Source organism: Protomyctophum bolini (assembly GCF_963924005.1).
Source record: "Protomyctophum bolini genome assembly, chromosome: 12".
In the NCBI taxonomy this organism is placed as follows: domain Eukaryota; kingdom Metazoa; phylum Chordata; class Actinopteri; order Myctophiformes; family Myctophidae; genus Protomyctophum; species Protomyctophum bolini.
In genome coordinates this window covers 44,213,907-44,231,110 of record NC_137873.1, presented here as the reverse complement: position 1 = coordinate 44,231,110, position 17,204 = coordinate 44,213,907, and the positions used below count along the sequence as shown (strand labels likewise).

At 42.5% G+C, this 17,204-nt stretch overlaps 1 protein-coding gene across 1 annotated transcript in view; it reads right to left on the bottom strand.

Annotated features, from left to right (window-relative positions):
- LOC308326311 (uncharacterized protein) overlaps positions 1 to 17,204 on the bottom strand; it is a gene marked incomplete at its 3' end in the record, with an annotated part of 57,947 nt that overhangs the window by 5,281 nt on the left and 35,462 nt on the right. The window contains exons 2-14 of the mRNA XM_080779116.1: positions 13,081 to 13,168; positions 12,890 to 12,996; positions 12,736 to 12,790; positions 12,628 to 12,687; positions 12,469 to 12,510; positions 5,125 to 5,226; positions 4,968 to 5,021; positions 4,195 to 4,252; positions 2,208 to 2,323; positions 2,017 to 2,123; positions 1,746 to 1,917; positions 1,537 to 1,633; positions 1,246 to 1,383 (exon numbers count right to left, since the gene is read on the bottom strand). Of these exons, the coding sequence (XP_080635242.1) occupies positions 1,246 to 1,383; positions 1,537 to 1,633; positions 1,746 to 1,917; positions 2,017 to 2,123; positions 2,208 to 2,323; positions 4,195 to 4,252; positions 4,968 to 5,021; positions 5,125 to 5,226; positions 12,469 to 12,510; positions 12,628 to 12,687; positions 12,736 to 12,790; positions 12,890 to 12,996; positions 13,081 to 13,168 (1,196 nt within the window). The remainder of the gene's footprint in view (positions 1 to 1,245; positions 1,384 to 1,536; positions 1,634 to 1,745; positions 1,918 to 2,016; positions 2,124 to 2,207; positions 2,324 to 4,194; positions 4,253 to 4,967; positions 5,022 to 5,124; positions 5,227 to 12,468; positions 12,511 to 12,627; positions 12,688 to 12,735; positions 12,791 to 12,889; positions 12,997 to 13,080; positions 13,169 to 17,204) is intronic.

The following is a 17,204-nucleotide window of genomic DNA, read 5'->3' as shown; positions in this document are numbered from 1 at the left end:
GTTCATTTTCCTCATAGGCATTTCTCAAAGTATTTATTTAAAGACGGTTACGCCGCGGACAAAGCCAGCTCGGATCGTGACAAATCATGACAATGAACACAATATTTTGGGCCGATCAAATCATTAGAAAGAAGAAAATAAAGGCAGGAGACAACACTATTTGTTTTGTTTTTCTTCTTATAAATTATTTGATCGGCCCAAAACACTGTGTTCATTGTCATGATTTGTTACGATCCGAGTTGGCTTTGTCCGCGGCGTAACCGTCTTTAAATAAATACTTTAAGAAGAAATGCCTATGGGAGAAATGCATTGGGATTTATTTCCTGGGCCACTCGTTGTTCTGAAAGGGGGAGGGACTGCGACGCTCTATAGAGCGTATATTAAAAAGGGTATCTTTGAAAAACAGAGAAAAGGTCCCACAACACTGTCAGACACTTTATTAGGTGGACGTTTCGGTCGATTCGATCTTGTCTGTCCTGATGAAGGTCTAATCGACTCAAATGTCCACCTAATAAAGAGCAACATTTTGGCCAGGTGTCTGACAGTGTACGGATCCTTTTCTTTGTTTTTCAAAGATACTTTTTAAATGATAGTACCCTAAAATGGTAATAAGTTAAATGGTGCATTTATATAGCGCCTTTATCCAAGGCGCTTTACATAGATTGTGCATTACATTCACCCATTCACATACATTCATACACCGATGACAGCGGAAAACATGCAAGGCACTAGCCAGCACATCAGGAGCAATTTTGGCTTCAGTGACAAACTCTGGGGGAGCCCGGGTTCGACCTGCAATCACCATCCAGCCACTCCACCCCCAAGTTAATAGGAATATGTTAATCTGGGTACAGACTGCAGGGTCAGGCATTGTACAGTAGTTTGTTTTTTACAAAGTCATTCGTATAAAACTACAGCTTGAGTGGTGTGTTGCAGTCTTGTGTCCTACAGTTCCATAAAACAGTGTTGCATTTTCTAAACTGGACCCTCGTCTGATTTAGATGTAGGCCTACATGGGCAACTCATCATATAACAATCTGTAAATTTAAAACCGTGCCATATTTAAAATATTTTAGTTGCAATCTTGATTACTGTAAATTAACAATTTATAACAGTGATGACAACCACCTGAAAAGTATGTCAATAATGTACTCCTACTTGGTGAGTGCTTTTGAACGCTATAGGCATGAGTAAATACTCTTCTGGAAACAGAAATCAGCATCTCCATAAACCTAGTAAAGATACAGAAGCACAAAGTGCTCTAAAATATCCTGATAGATGGCCAGGCTGTGTTGACTTGACAACAGCCCAACACCAGCAATAAGACATGGCACGGTGGCACCCCAAATCAGGACGACAATGCATCCAATCCCATTGACTTGACTGCACAGAAACAGTACTCAGTCACAATATAATCATGAATTGTGTAGAAGGAAATACAAATATCATCAAGTAAAACAAATGTTTATTAGTAAAGAATTTCTAAAAATGCGATCGGTATACATATATATAAAAGCCCAAGTCAGTCAGTTTCACCAACGGTCTCCACTCGACTCCTCTCGGCTCCTATTGCTGTAGCCGCCTCCACCTCCTCCGCTCCTCTCACCGTAGCTCCTGTCACCTCCACCACCTCCTAAGCAAATACAAGAGAGAATACAGTCATCAGTCAACAACATGCCATCCATCAATTCAATGTGCCAGAGATAGGAAATCTTAAAGAATTCAGGGTAAAACCCCATCTCTACCGCTTCCACCACCATAGCCGCCACCTCCATATCCTCCTCCTCCCCTTCCTCCTCCTCCTCCATATCCTCCACCTCCGCCTGAATATCCTCCACCTCCCCTTCCTCCTCCTCCTCCACCTCCGGAGCGGCCATTCCCAGCGTCGTCCACACGGATCGTCCTGCCATCCAGACTCTGAAAAGACAAGCGGTCAGTCGTGTTGTGCCACCAGGAGAGCATACAGTGCCTTTCAGAATGGCTACCAGCATCTGTAGCAATACGTCAACAACTCACCTCTCCATTCATTCGTTCCATCGCTTCCTTTGCATCGTTTGGGTTTTGGAACCTCACAAAGCCAAACCCACGAGAGCTGCCTGTATCTCTGTCTTTGACGACAACAACTGTAGACAATGAAACGGATTAAAGATAAATTACACCATGTGAATGAATGTAGTTGTTCATATGGATTGAAAGTAGTTTTTTACCATCACAAATTTTTCCAAATTTGGCAAAGGCTTCCTCCAACGTCTGATCATCTGTGTCATAGCTCAGCCCTCCAATGAACAGCTTTCCCTCATCGTTGCGGTTAGACATGTTTTGTCTAAAGACAAACACAAAACTGTCACATTACATGAAGCTTTTAAAACTAAATTATACTAAACATAATGTTATGGTTTGGCAAATACAATAATTATTAGGAGGCAAGGAGCTATTGGCCAAGCAGTTGAAATACAAACTCAACTATAGGTTTATGAAAATGACTTTAAACCTATATGCATTGGACATTTGAAAATTGCAGATGTACAATTAAGCTCACAAGGTCTGCAGGTCCTTTGTGTAATCAGTGGGACTGGGACCATGAGCAGCATAGTGCCATGATTACCCACACACCCATTTCCACTCCCACTGATTAGACACGGAAATGTTTGAGAACCACTGGTTTAAACATTCAGAATAAGTGCAAATTAGTACATTTTACTTTAACTTTACACTTTAGTAAAAGGCTCAAACAAGCAAATACTTGTTTAGATGCAAGCCCAAATAAGCAACCAGGCCTAGAAAAAGGCCCAAATGGGCAAATACATTTTAAAAGTAACCCCAAAGAAGAATACAACGCGACTAAGCAAAGCCAATGCACTTTAAAATACAAGCCATATTTACCAGCAACTTAACAAAACAAGCCAAAAGTCACTTAGGCCTATAATACCATGTGGAATAATGCATAAGTTTCAGAAGGCAGGACACAGTAATCAATCACCTTCAGTTGGTTTTCAGAGGAGAGTGCAGTGATAAGGTGTTGCTGCTGCTTGGTGAGCTGAGAGATGATGAACTGAATCAGGAAATGCTCTGCTTTGGACTGCAACCTATTTAAATAGTGTCAGTGGGCGGGGCCTGTATGTGTTTCACTGACGCCTGATTGGATGAATGGGAGGGGTCAGCATCACTGGCAGGTTTTAGTTTGACCCTTTTAACTGTATTTGCAACAAAAAAAAACAACCACATGGAATAGTCTAGTCTTACATTTTATTATCCAAACGCACCATGTCGACATACATTGGGAATGCAAAAATACGATGTCACAATTTTAAATTATAGTACCCTTTATAGCAAAAGGCCGATGCACACCTCAGAAGGCTAGTGACAGGTGAGTAGGGCAATAGAGCGTCGCAGTCCCGCCCCCTCGAGAGACCCGGAAAAGAAATCGCAGTTCATTTTCCTCCTAGGCATTTCTCAAAGTATTTATTTAAAGACGGTTACGCCGCGGACAAAGCCAGCTCGGATCGTGACAAATCATGACAATGAACACAATATTTTGGGCCGATCAAATCATTAGAAAGAAGAAAATAAAGGCAGGAGACAACACTATTTGTTTTGTTTTTCTTCTTATAAATTATTTGATCGGCCCAAAACAGTGTTCATTGTCATGATTTGTCACGATCCGAGTTGGCTTTGTCCACGGCGTAACCGTCTTTAAATAAATACTTTAAGAAGAAATGCCTATGGGACAAAATGCATTGGGATTTATTTCCTGGGCCACTCGTTGTTCTGAAAGGGGGAGGGACTGCGACGCTCTATAGAGCGTATATTAAAAAGGGTATCTTTGAAAAACAGAGAAAAGGTCCCACAACACTGTCAGACACTTTATTAGGTGGACGTTTCGGTCGATTCGATCTTGTCTGTCCTGATGAAGGTCTAATCGACTCAAACGTCCACCTAATAAAGAGCAACATTTTGGCCAGGTGTCTGACAGTGTACGGATCCTTTTCTTTGTTTTTCAAAGATACTTTTTAAATGATAGTACCCTAAAATGGTAATAAGTTAAATGGTGCATTTATATAGCGCCTTTATCCAAGGCGCTTTACATAGATTGTGCATTACATTCACCCATTCACACACACACACCGATGACAGCGGAAAACATGCAAGGCACTAGCCAGCACATCAGGAGCAATTTTGGCTTCAGTGACAAACTCTGGGGGAGCCCGGGTTCGACCTGCAATCTTGCGGTTACCATCCAGCCACTCCACCCCTGAGCCACCACCAAGTTAATAGGAATATGTTAATCTGGGTACAGACTGCAGGGTCAGGCATTGTACACTTTGTTTTTTACAAAGTCATTCGTATAAAACTACAGCTCGAGTGGTGTGTTGCAGTCTTGTGTCCTACAGTTCCATAAAACAGTGTTGCATTTTCTAAACTGGACCCTCGTCTGATTTAGATGTAGGCCTACATGGGCAACTCATCATATAACAATCTGTAAAATTAAAACCGTGCCACATTTAAAATCTTTTAGTTGCAATCTTGATTACAGTACATGAACAATTTATAACAGTGATGACAACCACCTGAAAAGTATGTCAATAATGTACTCCTACTTGGTGAGTGCTTTTGAACGCTATAGGCATGAGTAAATACTCTTCTGGAAACAGAAATCAGCATCTCCATAAAGCGAGTAAAGATACAGAAGCACAAAGTGCTCTAAAATATCCTGATAGATGGCTGTGTTGACTTTATAACAGCCCAACACCAGCAATATGACATGGCACCCCAAATCAGGACGACAATGCATCCAATCCCACTGACTTGACCTCACAGAAACAGTACTCAGTCACAATATAATCATGAATTGTGTAGAAGGAAGAAGTTGAAATATCAAGTAAAAAAAAATGTTTTATTAGTCAATAATTTCCTCAAATGCAATAGGTATACAAATATAAAAGCCCAGGTCAGTCATCTTCACCAACGGTCCTGTTTGCTCCACTCACTCCCGCCACCACCACCATATCCTCCGCCATCTCCTACGCAAATACAAGAGAGAATACAGTCAACATGACCATAAATTACATGTGCCAGAGATAGGAAAGCTTAATTCAAGAATCCAGGTTAAAACCCCATCTCTACCGCTTCCTCCATAGCCGCCACCTCCATATCCTCCTCCTCCTCCCCTTCCTCCTCCTCCGCCTGAATATCCTCCTCCTCCCCTTCCTCCTCCTCCTCCTCCACCTCCGGAGCGGCCATTCCCAGCGTCGTCCACACGGATCGTCCTGCCATCCAGACTCTGAAAAGACAAGCAGTCAGTCGTGCCACCAGGAGAGCATACGGTGCCTTTCAGAATGGCTACCAGCATCTGTAGCAATATGTCAACAACTCACCTCTCCATTCATTCGTTCGATCGCTTCCTTTGCATGTTCTGGGTTGTCATACTTCACAAAGCCAAACCCACGAGAGCTGCCTGTATCTCTGTCTTTGACGACAACAACTGTAGACAATGAAACGGATTAAAGATAAATTACACCATGTGAATGAATGTAGTCGTTCATATGGATTGAAAGTAGTTTTTTTTACCGTCACGAATTCTTCCAAATTTGGCGAAGGCTTCCTCCAACGAGGAATCGGTGGTGTCAAAGCTCAGCCCTCCAATGAACAGCTTTCCCTCGTCGTTGCGGTTAGACATGTTTTGTCTAAAGAGAAACACAAAATGGTCACATTGTTTTATGAACCCTGTGAATGTGCATTACATAAAACATTTAAAACTCAAATACTAAACATATGGTTATAGTACCGCAAACACAATAATTATTAGGAGGCAGAAATACGAACTCGGCAACTAGGTCTATGAAAACATGCAACAATCACTTTAAACCTATATGCATTGGACATTTGAAAATTGCAGATGTACAAGCTCACAAGGTCTGCAGGTCCTTTGTGTAATCAGTGGGACTGGGACAAGGAGCAGCATAGTGCCATGATTACAGACAGACCCATTTCCACTCCCACTGATTAGACACGGAAATGTTTGAGAACCACTGGTTTAAACATTCGGAATAAAAGTGCAAATTAGTACATTTTATTAAACTAATCTTTAGTAAAAGGCTCAAACAAGCAAATACTTGTTTAGAAGCAAGCCCGAATAAGCAACCAGGCCTAGAAAAAGGCCCAAATGTGCAAATACATTTTAAAAGTAACCCTAAAGAAGAATACAACGCGACTAAGCAAAGCCAATGCACTTTAAAATACAAGCCATATTTACCAGCAACTTTACAAAACAAGCCAAAAGTCACTTAGGCCTATAATAACATGTGGAATAATGCATATGTTTCAGAAGGCAGGACACAGTAATCAATCACCTTCAGTTGGTTTTCAGAGGAGAGTGCAGTGATAAGGTGTTGCTGCTGCTTGGTGAGCTGAGAGATGATGAACTGAATCAGGAAATGCTCTGCTTTGGACTGCAACCTATTTAAATAGTGTCAGTGGGCGGGGCCTGTATGTGTTTCACTGACGCCTGATTGGATGAATGGGAGGGGTCAGCATCACTGGCAGGTTTTCAGTTTGACCCTTTTAACTGTATTTGCAACAAAAAACAACCACATGGAATAGTCTAGTCTTACATTTTATTATCCAAACGCACCATGTCAACATACATTGGGAATGCAAAAATACGATGTCACAATTTTAAATTATAGTACCCTTTATAGCAAAAGGCCGATGCACACCTCAGAAGGCTAGTGACAGGTGAGTAGGGCAATAGAGCGTCGCAGTCCCGCCCCCTCGAGAGACCCGGAAAATAAATCGCCGTTCATTTTCCTCATAGGCATTTCTCAAAGTATTTATTTAAAGACGGTTACGCCGCGGACAAAGCCAGCTCGGATCGTGACAAATCATGAAAATGAACACAATATTTTGGGCCGATCAAATCATTAGAAAGAAGAAAATAAAGGCAGGAGACAACACTATTTGTTTTGTTTTTCTTCTTATATTATTTGATCGGCCCAAAACACTGTGTTCATTGTCATGATTTGTCACGATCCGAGTTGGCTTTGTCCGCGGCGTAACCGTCTTTAAATAAATACTTTAAGAAGAAATGCCTATGGGACAAAATGCATTGGGATTTATTTCCTGGGCCACTCGTTGTTCTGAAAGGGGGAGGGACTGCGACGCTCTATAGAGCGTATATTAAAAAAGGGTATCTTTGAAAAACAGAGAAAAGGTCCCACAACACTGTCAGACACTTTATTAGGTGGACGTTTCGGTCGATTCGATCTTGTCTGTCCTGATGAAGGTCTAATCGACTCAAACGTCCACCTAATAAAGAGCAACATTTTGGCCAGGTGTCTGACAGTGTACGGATCCTTTTCTTTGTTTTTCAAAGATACTTTTTAAATGATAGTACCCTAAAATGGTAATAAGTTAAATGGTGCATTTATATAGCGCCTTTATCCAAGGCGCTTTACATAGATTGTGCATTACATTCACCCATTCACACACACACACACACACAAACACATTCATACACCGATGACAGCGGAAAACATGCAAGGCACTAGCCAGCACATGAGGAGCAATTTTGGCTTCAGTGACAAACTCTGGGGGAGCCCGGGTTCGACCTGCAATCTTGCAGTTACCATCCAGCCACTCCACCCCTGAGCCACCACCAAGTTAATAGGAATATGTTAATCTGGGTACAGACTGCAGGGTCAGGCATTGTACACTTTAGTTTGTTTTTTTACAAAGTAATTCGTATAAAACTACAGCTTGAGTGGTGTGTTGCAGTCTTGTGTCCTACAGTTCCATAAAACAGTGTTGCATTTTCTAAACTGGACCCTCGTCTGATTTAGATGTAGGCCTACATGGGCAACTCATCATATAACAATCTGTCAAATTAAAACCGTGCCATATTTAAAATATTTTAGTTGCAATCTTGATTACAGTACATGAACAATTTATAACAGTGATGACAACCACCTGAAAAGTATGTCAATAATGTACTCCTACTTGGTGAGTGCTTTTGAACGCTATAGGCATGAGTAAATACTCTTCTGGAAACAGAAATCAGCATCTCCATAAAGCGAGTAAAGATACAGAAGCACAAAGTGCTCTAAAATATCCTGATAGATGGCTGTGTTGACTTGACAACAGCCCAACACCAGCAATAACACATGGCACCCCAAATCAGGACGACAATGCATCCAATCCCACTGACTTGACCTCACAGAAACTGTACTCAGTCACAATATAATCATGAATTGTGTAGAAGGAAGAAATTGAAATATCAAGTAAAATGAAAAATGTTTTATTAGTCAATAATTTCCTCAAATGCAATAGGTATACAAATATAAAAGCCCAGGTCAGTCATCTTCACCAACGGTCCTGTTTGCTCCACTCACTCCCGCCACCACCACCATATCCTCCGCCATCTCCTACGCAAATACAAGAGAGAATACAGTCAACATGACCATCAATTATATGTGCCAGAGATAGGAAAGCTTAATTCAAGAATCCAGGTTAAAACCCCATCTCTACCGCTTCCTCCGCTGTGATATCCTCCTCCTCCTCCCCTTCCTCCATGATATACTCCACCATATCCTCCACCTCCACCTCCGCCTGAATATCCTCCTCCCCTTCCTCCTCCTCCACCTCCGGAGCGGCCATTCCCAGCGTCGTCCACACGGATCGTCCTGCCATCCAGACTCTGAAAAGACAAGCAGTCAGTCGTGCCACCAGGAGAGCATACGGTGCCTTTCAGAATGGCTACCAGCATCTGTAGCAATATGTCAACAACTCACCTCTCCATTCATTCGTTCGATGGCTTCCTTTGCATGTTCTGGGTTGTCATACTTCACAAAGCCAAACCCACGAGAGCTGCCTGTATCTCTGTCTTTGACGACAACAACTGTAGACAATGAAACGGATTAAAGATAAATTACACCATGTGAATGAATGTAGTCGTTCATATGGATTGAAAGTAGTTTTTTTTACCGTCACGAATTCTTCCAAATTTGGCGAAGGCTTCCTCCAACGAGGAATCGGTGGTGTCAAAGCTCAGCCCTCCAATGAACAGCTTTCCCTCGTCGTTGCGGTTAGACATGTTTTGTCTAAAGAGAAACACAAAACGGTCACATTGTTTTATGAACCCTGTGAATGTGCATTACATAAAACATTTAAAACTCAAATACTAAACATATGGTTATAGTACCGCAAACACAATAATTATTAGGAGGCAGAAATACGAACTCGGCAACTAGGTCTATGAAAACATGCAACAATCACTTTAAACCTATAAACATTGGACATTTGAAAATTGCAGATGTACAAGCTCACAAGGTCTGCAGGTCCTTTGTGTAATCAGTGGGACTGGGACCAGGAGCAGCATAGTGCCACGATTACCCACACACCCATTTCCACTCCCACCGATTAGACACGGAAATGTTTGAGAACCACTGGTTTAAACATTCGGAATAAAAGTGCAAATTAGTACATTTGTACACTTGTTTAGAAGCAAGCCCGAATAAGCAACCAGGCCTAGAAAAAGGCCCAATTGTGCAAATACATTTTAAAAGTAACCGTAAAGAAGAATACAACGCGACTAAGCAAAGCCAATGCACTTTAAAATACAAGCCATATTTACCAGCAACTTTACAAAACAAGCCAAAAGTCACTTAGGCCTATAATAACATGTGGAATAATGCATATATATGTTTCCGAAGGCAGGACACGGTAATCAATCACCTTCAGTTGGTTTTCAGAGGAGAGTGCAGTGATAAGGTGTTGCTGCTGCTTGGTGAGCTGAGAGATGATGAACTGAATCAGGAAATGCTCTGCTTTGGACTGCAACCTATTTAAATAGTGTCAGTGGGCGGGGCCTGTATGTTTTTCACTGACGCCTGATTGGATGAATGGGAGGGGTCAGCATCACTGGCAGGTTTTTAGTTTGACCCTTTTAACTGTATTTGCAAAAAAAACAACCACATGGAATAGTCTAGTCTTACATTTTATTATCCAAACGCACCATGTCGACATACATTGGGAATGCATATATGCAATACAATGTGGAAATGTATTACAATTTCACAGTTTTAAATTATAGTACCCTTTATAGCAGGGGTGGGCAACTTTGACGATAGAGAGGGCCACAGTATTTCCACACTCACTCCAGTGGGGCCACATTGCATATTAATGTCGTAGCAAAAATAGCTGATCTACAAGCTCAAATGCGTCGCAGTGCGACGCGTTTTGAGCACGACGCGTTTTTGAGCTGAAAAGAAAACTGTGAGTGGACGACCCAATTAAGCATTACACTTGTTTACAAGAGGGTTCACCTTGTTCAATTGATCAAAACATTTAGAGATGTCACTGAGCATCATGAAACAAGCTACCAGAACCCTAAGCAAGCAAGCACCCACCCGCCTCAGACATCGGCAAGGACATTATGAAAGTCACATTTAAGCAATAAGTGAAAATAACCCAGGTTTAGTGTTCTAGGGTTAAGTATAGGTTTAAAGTTGTTAAACTCTTCCTCAGTTTGCTGGGGACCTCCTAGAACGCCCACGGAGGACTCTCGGCAGTCCCTGGACCGCACGTTGAGAACCAGACATATAGGTCTACAAGCACACGACACTTCGGGATGTGACGACAAGTGTCTCACAAAACTAACTGTCCAGCTTGTACTCACAATGACCGTCATTGGAGCTCTATTTAAAACAAGTTTCTGACCTGAATGAGTAAACGTTTACTCTTGTTATGGGTGTGATTTTGATGATATTTAAATAGCATTGGATATATACTTTTCTGTCCTGTGGACAAGTGGTGAACAGTAACTAGCACTCACTGTAAGCATTGCTACACGTGCAATGTGTTAGATCTGCACAGATCTACAAGCACGCGACGCGTCACACAACCCAACACGCTGAGCTTGTACAAATTGACCTTGAGGAACAAGACTGTGAGGAATTAAGGGTCACTCACAGAACTGTCCAGCATGTACTCACAGTGACCCTGTCTTTGGAGTTTTAATCAATCTTCTGTCATACTCATAGTTTTGTACGATATTTGCAAAAGAACATTTCTCTAAACCACTTTGTTGAGTGGTCTAGTAATATCTTTAGCCCTACACAGTATGACACTCAATACTTTAGCTTGCCGTGTGTGTGTGTGTGTGTGTGTGTCCCACTGAGCATTTTTGTGGTCTAATTTTTTAGACTATTTTATTTTTGTCATTTAAATTTCTGTGTTAGCCGATACCGATGTCGTGATCTCATAGATCTCTTATAGCTATATATATATATTGTGTTGTTTATAGCAGACTCCTCACTCAAATGTGCACTTGCTGTTTGGGCAACTCCAAAGCAAACTCCCAACATTTTATTTACCTGCCATATAGCGTCAACCCCCTTACCCCGGAGTCGGATCGGTGGTTAGACTGGCATATTCACCGATACCGATATGACAAAGGGCCGATCCGATACAGTATCTGGACATCTAGTTAGAAGACATGTTGAACCTTGAGCACATCCTATCCAAGAATGGAACGTGCAGCATTTTTAAATTGGAGGCTTTAGTTTCTTAGATTAACCTAAAACAATGAAAGGCCTGAGCTTCCATCAACACATGCAATGATTTGTTTCACCTCCACCCTGTGGAGGAGAGGAGGCATTGTTCCACTGCTGTAGGGTTTATTTTATGGAGGGACAGTTAGCTGACAGGAAATGGGGAGAGACATGAAGTAAAGGCCATAAAGGCCGTCGGGATCGGGAGTCGAACCCACAGCCAGACTGGATTACCAGCCAAGGTGCCTTAGCCACTGAGCCATGAACCAGGAGCATTAGTACATTTTAAACATCCAGTGACTTCCCAAACTGAAGATGGGTTAAGTCCCAGCAGTGTGTGTGTGTGTGGCATGCCAAGTTGAGAATCTCTTTACATTTATGAAGGCACTGTACATTTTTACAAAGGCATTAGTAAAACACTACAGCTTGAGTGTGGTGCGTTGCAGTCTTGTGCCCTACAGTTCCACATTTAATACCTTTTAGTTGCAATCTTGATTACAGCACATGAACAAACGATTTAAAACACAGACAGGACAACCTGAAAAGTATGTCAATAATGCTCTTACTTGGCGAGGGCTACTTTTGAACGCTATAGGCATGAGTAAATACTCTTCTGGAAACAGAAATCAGCATCTCCATAAAGCGAGTAAAGATACAGAAGCACAAAGTGCTCTAAAATATCCTGATAGATGGCTGTGTTGACTTGACAACAGCCCAACACCAGCAATAACACATGGCACCCCAAATCAGGACAGGTGTAGATTGAAGAAACACCAATATCATCAAGTAAAACAAATGTTTATTAGTAAAGAATTTCCAAAAATGCGATCGGTATACATATATATAAAAGCCCAAGTCAGTCAGTTTCACCAACGGTCTCCACTCGACTCCTCTCGGCTCCTATTGCTGTAGCCGCCTCCACCTCCTCCGCTCCTCTCACCGTAGCTCCTGTCACCTCCACCACCTCCTAAGCAAATACAAGAGAGAATACAGTCAACAACATGCCATCCATCAATTCAATGTGCCAGAGATAGGAAATCTTAAAGAATTCAGGGTAAAACCCCATCTCTACCGCTTCCACCACCATAGCCGCCACCTCCATATCCTCCTCCTCCCCTTCCTCCTCCTCCATATCCTCCACCTCCGCCTGAATATCCTCCACCTCCCCTTCCTCCTCCTCCTCCTCCACCTCCGGAGCGGCCATTCCCAGCATCGTCCACACGGATCGTCCTGCCATCCAGACTCTGAAAAGACAAGCAGTCAGTCGTGTTGTGCCACCAGGAGAGCATACAGTGCCTTTCAGAATGGCAACCAGCATCTGCAGCAATACGTCAACAACTCACCTCTCCATTCATTCGGTCCATCGCTTCCTTTGCATGTTCTGGGTTGTCATACTTCACAAAGCCAAAACCACGAGAACTGCCTGTATCTCTGTCTTTGACGACAACAACTGTAGACAATGAAACGGATTAAAGATAAATTACACCATGTGAATGAATGTAGTCGTTCATATGGATTGAAAGTAGTTTTTTACCGTCACGGATTCTTCCAAATTTGGCGAAGGCTTCCTCCAACGACTGATCGGTGGTGTCATAGCTCAGTCCTCCAATGAACAGCTTTCCCTCGTCGTTGTCCCTCGACATGTTTTGTCTAAAGAGAAACACAAAACGGTCACATTGTTTTATGAACCCTGTGAATGTGCATTACATAAAACATTTAAAACTACAATTACTAAGCATATGGTTATAGTTTCACAATAACTAGGAGGCAAGGAAGCTATAGGCCAAGCAGTTGAAATACGAACTCTGCAACTAGGTCTATGAAAACATGCAAGCGTCACTTAAACCTATATGAAAATTGCAGATGTACAAGCTGACAAAGTCTGCAGGTCCTGTGTGATCAGTGGGACTGGGACCAGGAGCAGCATAGTGCCATGATTACACACACACCCATTTCCACTCCCACTGATTAGACACGGAAATGTTTGAGAACCACTGGTTTAAACATTTGGATGAAAAGTGGAAATAAAACTACATTTAAGCAACTAATCTCTAGTAAAAGGCTCAAACAAGCAAATAGGCTCAAGCCCAAATAAGCAACTAGGCCTACATTATAGTAAACGGCCCAGCTGTGCAAATACATTTTAAAAAGTATAACCCAGAGAAGAATACAGCCTGACGAAGCAAAGCCAATGCAAAGAAATAAAATTATATTTAACAGCAAACTTAACAAAACTACAAGCCAAAAGTCACTTATAATAAGCAGAGATGTGGAATAATGCATATGTTTCAGAAGGCAGGACACAGTAATCAATCACCTTCAGTTGGTTTTCAGAGGAGAGTGCAGTGATAAGGTGTTGCTGCTGCTTGGTGAGCTGAGAGATGATGAACTGAATCAGGAAATGCTCTGCTTAGGACTGCAACCGATTTAAATAGTGTCAGTGGGCGGGGCCTGTATGTGTTTCACTGACGCCTGATTGGATGAATGGGAGGGGTCAGCATCACTGGCAGGTTTTTACTTTGACCCTTTTGACTGTATTTCCAAAACAAAAACAACATGGAATAGTCTAGTCTTACATTTTATTTTCCAAACCCAACATTGGAATGCGAAAATACAATGTGGAAATGCATTACAATGAGACAATTTTAAATTATTTAGTACCCTAAAATGGTAATGTAACATGTTGGTCTGCGTACAGACTGCAGGGTCAGGCGGTGGACCCAGTTCTGGGCCAGTATATAGTTGGATATAATTTTGTCTACTTCTGCATGCATGCACCGTGATGCACGTAAACTATTGATTCATTGAATGATTTATTAATTGATTGATTTCCCCTGTCACTAAACCCTCTTGGAACTCTTCAATAAGCTTGTCAAACAAGCACTCTCAGGGGGGGGGGGGGGGGACCATGACATGCCTATAGTGCAGATTAAATCAAAACCATTATGCTAGTTTGCTATATTTCATTCATCCTCAGCCTGCATCCCCACATTTTTAGAATATCACCGCTTGGGCTCGAGCCATGATGTCACCCATATACCTGGGCTTGATGCAAAAGTACACGATTTCCCAGCCATGGGGAATCGTGACTTCACGAGCCGCGGTGAAGAGCAAACCACCGCCCGCGGCCCCTTCTCTCTGTTTTTACTCACCACCGGTGACCGCTCAACGTTATTTAAGCTCCGGTGGTCACCTCACCACCGGAGCGGTGGTCACCTCACCACAGAAGAAAATCCAGACTATGAATGAGCCTTTACACCCCTAGACACGATGATATGTCACAAGGATTTACCCCTGATGATACAAACATTAATGCAGATAGTCTGGGAATTGTATCAGAGAAAATGTCCAATCTGAGAATAAATTCCTTACCATTAGATTTCTTCACTAATGTGTTTGTGAAGGTGTCTAGTAACCCATGGAGAATTTACTATGACAGCTGCTGAAAGTTGGGGTACCATTACTATAATAACCTTTAGGCCTTCAGGCAACATTTTCTTTTAAATTCTACTTCAAGTATAGCATGTGATAACCTCGCCTCACCAGGCTTTCCACCTCGGAGGAAAGCCTGCAGGTCTCTGTTCCAAAACTACCGTGTGAAGCGGTCTGGAACGGATGATATATCGTTACGTCATGTTGTAGTATTGTTTTGTAGTCATCACCAGGCAGGAACAATCAAACGGAACTTCCTTTTCCCTCAAACCGGAAGAATAACAATAAAAGCTCTCGTATAGCCTGTAGCTTTTATTGAGAAAAACCGGTTTGAGGGAAAAGGAAGTTCCGGAAGATTGATGACTACAAAACAATACTACAACATGACGTAGCGATATCATCCGCTCGGACCGCTCCCGACCGGTTCATAAACTCGAGATGGAATGGAGCGCAGGCTAAGGTCACACTAGTTTTTTTTTCTCCATAATTCTGAATCCATTGCAAGTGTCAAGCCAAGACCCAGCCAAGACAACAGCCCTGCCAATCGGGCTCAGACCTATTATTGGCACGACAGGTTGCGAGTTGGTTTTCATGATACAGCTTATTAGTAGGCCAACCTACCATTGATATTGGTATTGGTATACAAACTTGGCTTAGCGTTTTGCATTTACAGACAAGGTGCTGATCAGACAAACTATATGAAGGCCTGCAGCCTATAGAACGATGACCCTATGGATTTTACAGTAAAACATAATGTGCTTGTGTGAATGCACATATTTCTCACAAACATAGCTTCATATAAAGATGTGAATGAAAGCCATTAACAAAATAAATGTGATATTGTAGGCCTGGGTCTGTGGGTGTTGTAGGCCTGGGTCTGTGGGTGTTGTAAGGCCTGGGTCTGTGGGTGTTGTAAGGCCTGGGTCTGTGGGTGTTGTAAGGCCTGGGTCTGTGGGTGTTGTAGGCCTGGGTCTGTGGGTGTTGTAGGCCTGGGTCTGTGGGTGTTGTAAGGCCTGGGTCTGTGGGTGTTGTAAGGCCTGGGTCTGTGGGTGTTGTAGGCCTGGGTCTGTGGGTGTTGTAGGCCTGGGTCTGTGGGTGTTGTAAGGCCTGGGTCTGTGGGTGTTGTAGGACAGTCAATCTAAGCTAAATAGATAAGCAATTGGTATTCATTCAAGGTTTTTTTATGATCCTTGGGGTCATCCAAATAACATAAAAGATTGTGAGGTTGAAAGTTGGGGTACCATTAAAAACCTATAGGCCTATAAGGCAAAAGCGTTTTAAAGGCCTCATACATATAGTCTGGATTTTCGGTGGTTAGGTGACCACCGAACTACAACATGACGTCACTGAGCCGCGGTGAAGAGCAAACCACCGCCACCGCTCCAGCCCTTCTCTCTGTTTTTACTCACCACCGCTCAACGTTATTTCAGCTCCGGTGGTCAGCTCACCACCGGAGCGGTGGTCACCTCACCACCGGAGCGGTGGTCACCTCACCACCGGAGCGGTGGTCACCTCACCACCGGAGCGGTGGTCACCTCACCACCGTGAATCCAGACTATGAATAAGGCCTTAAGTAGCATGTGACAAGCACACGACACGACACGTTGTTTGTGAGCTTGTACAAATTGGCCTTCAGGAACAACAAGCATGTGAGGAATTGTGTGAAAAGAACAACAGAGCTTGTTCTGTCTCACAAAACTGTCCAGCTTATACAAGTTTACTCACAATGACCTAATGACCCTCTCATTGGAGATTTATTTAAGCAGTCTTGTGTCATAGTTTTCTAACATGTCTCTGCAAAAGAACATTTCTCTAAACCAATTTGTCGAGTGGCCTGGCTATAAGTGTATCTACATAGTATGATACAAAATACTTGTCTTTCCTGTGTGCGTGCGTGACTGCGCGTGCATAATCATTTTGTTATCACCCTTCTTCATAATTGAATGAACACTGTTTTTATCATCTACCTCAGTGGTATATCAAGGCCCACTATAGTATTCACCATTTGACGGACCACGGACCACCATTTGATGACATCTAGCCTCTCAGACGCAAAACTAAGAAGAATATTTTGTTATCGTTGGATAAGACTTTGTCCACATGTCCAATGCTGTATTGATGTGGTACCATTAGGAGATGACAACAGTCAAATAAACAAAAATAACTATTCTAATTAATTCTTGAGTGTAAAATGAAACCAAATGAACCCTTACAGGGTCGCTCAAG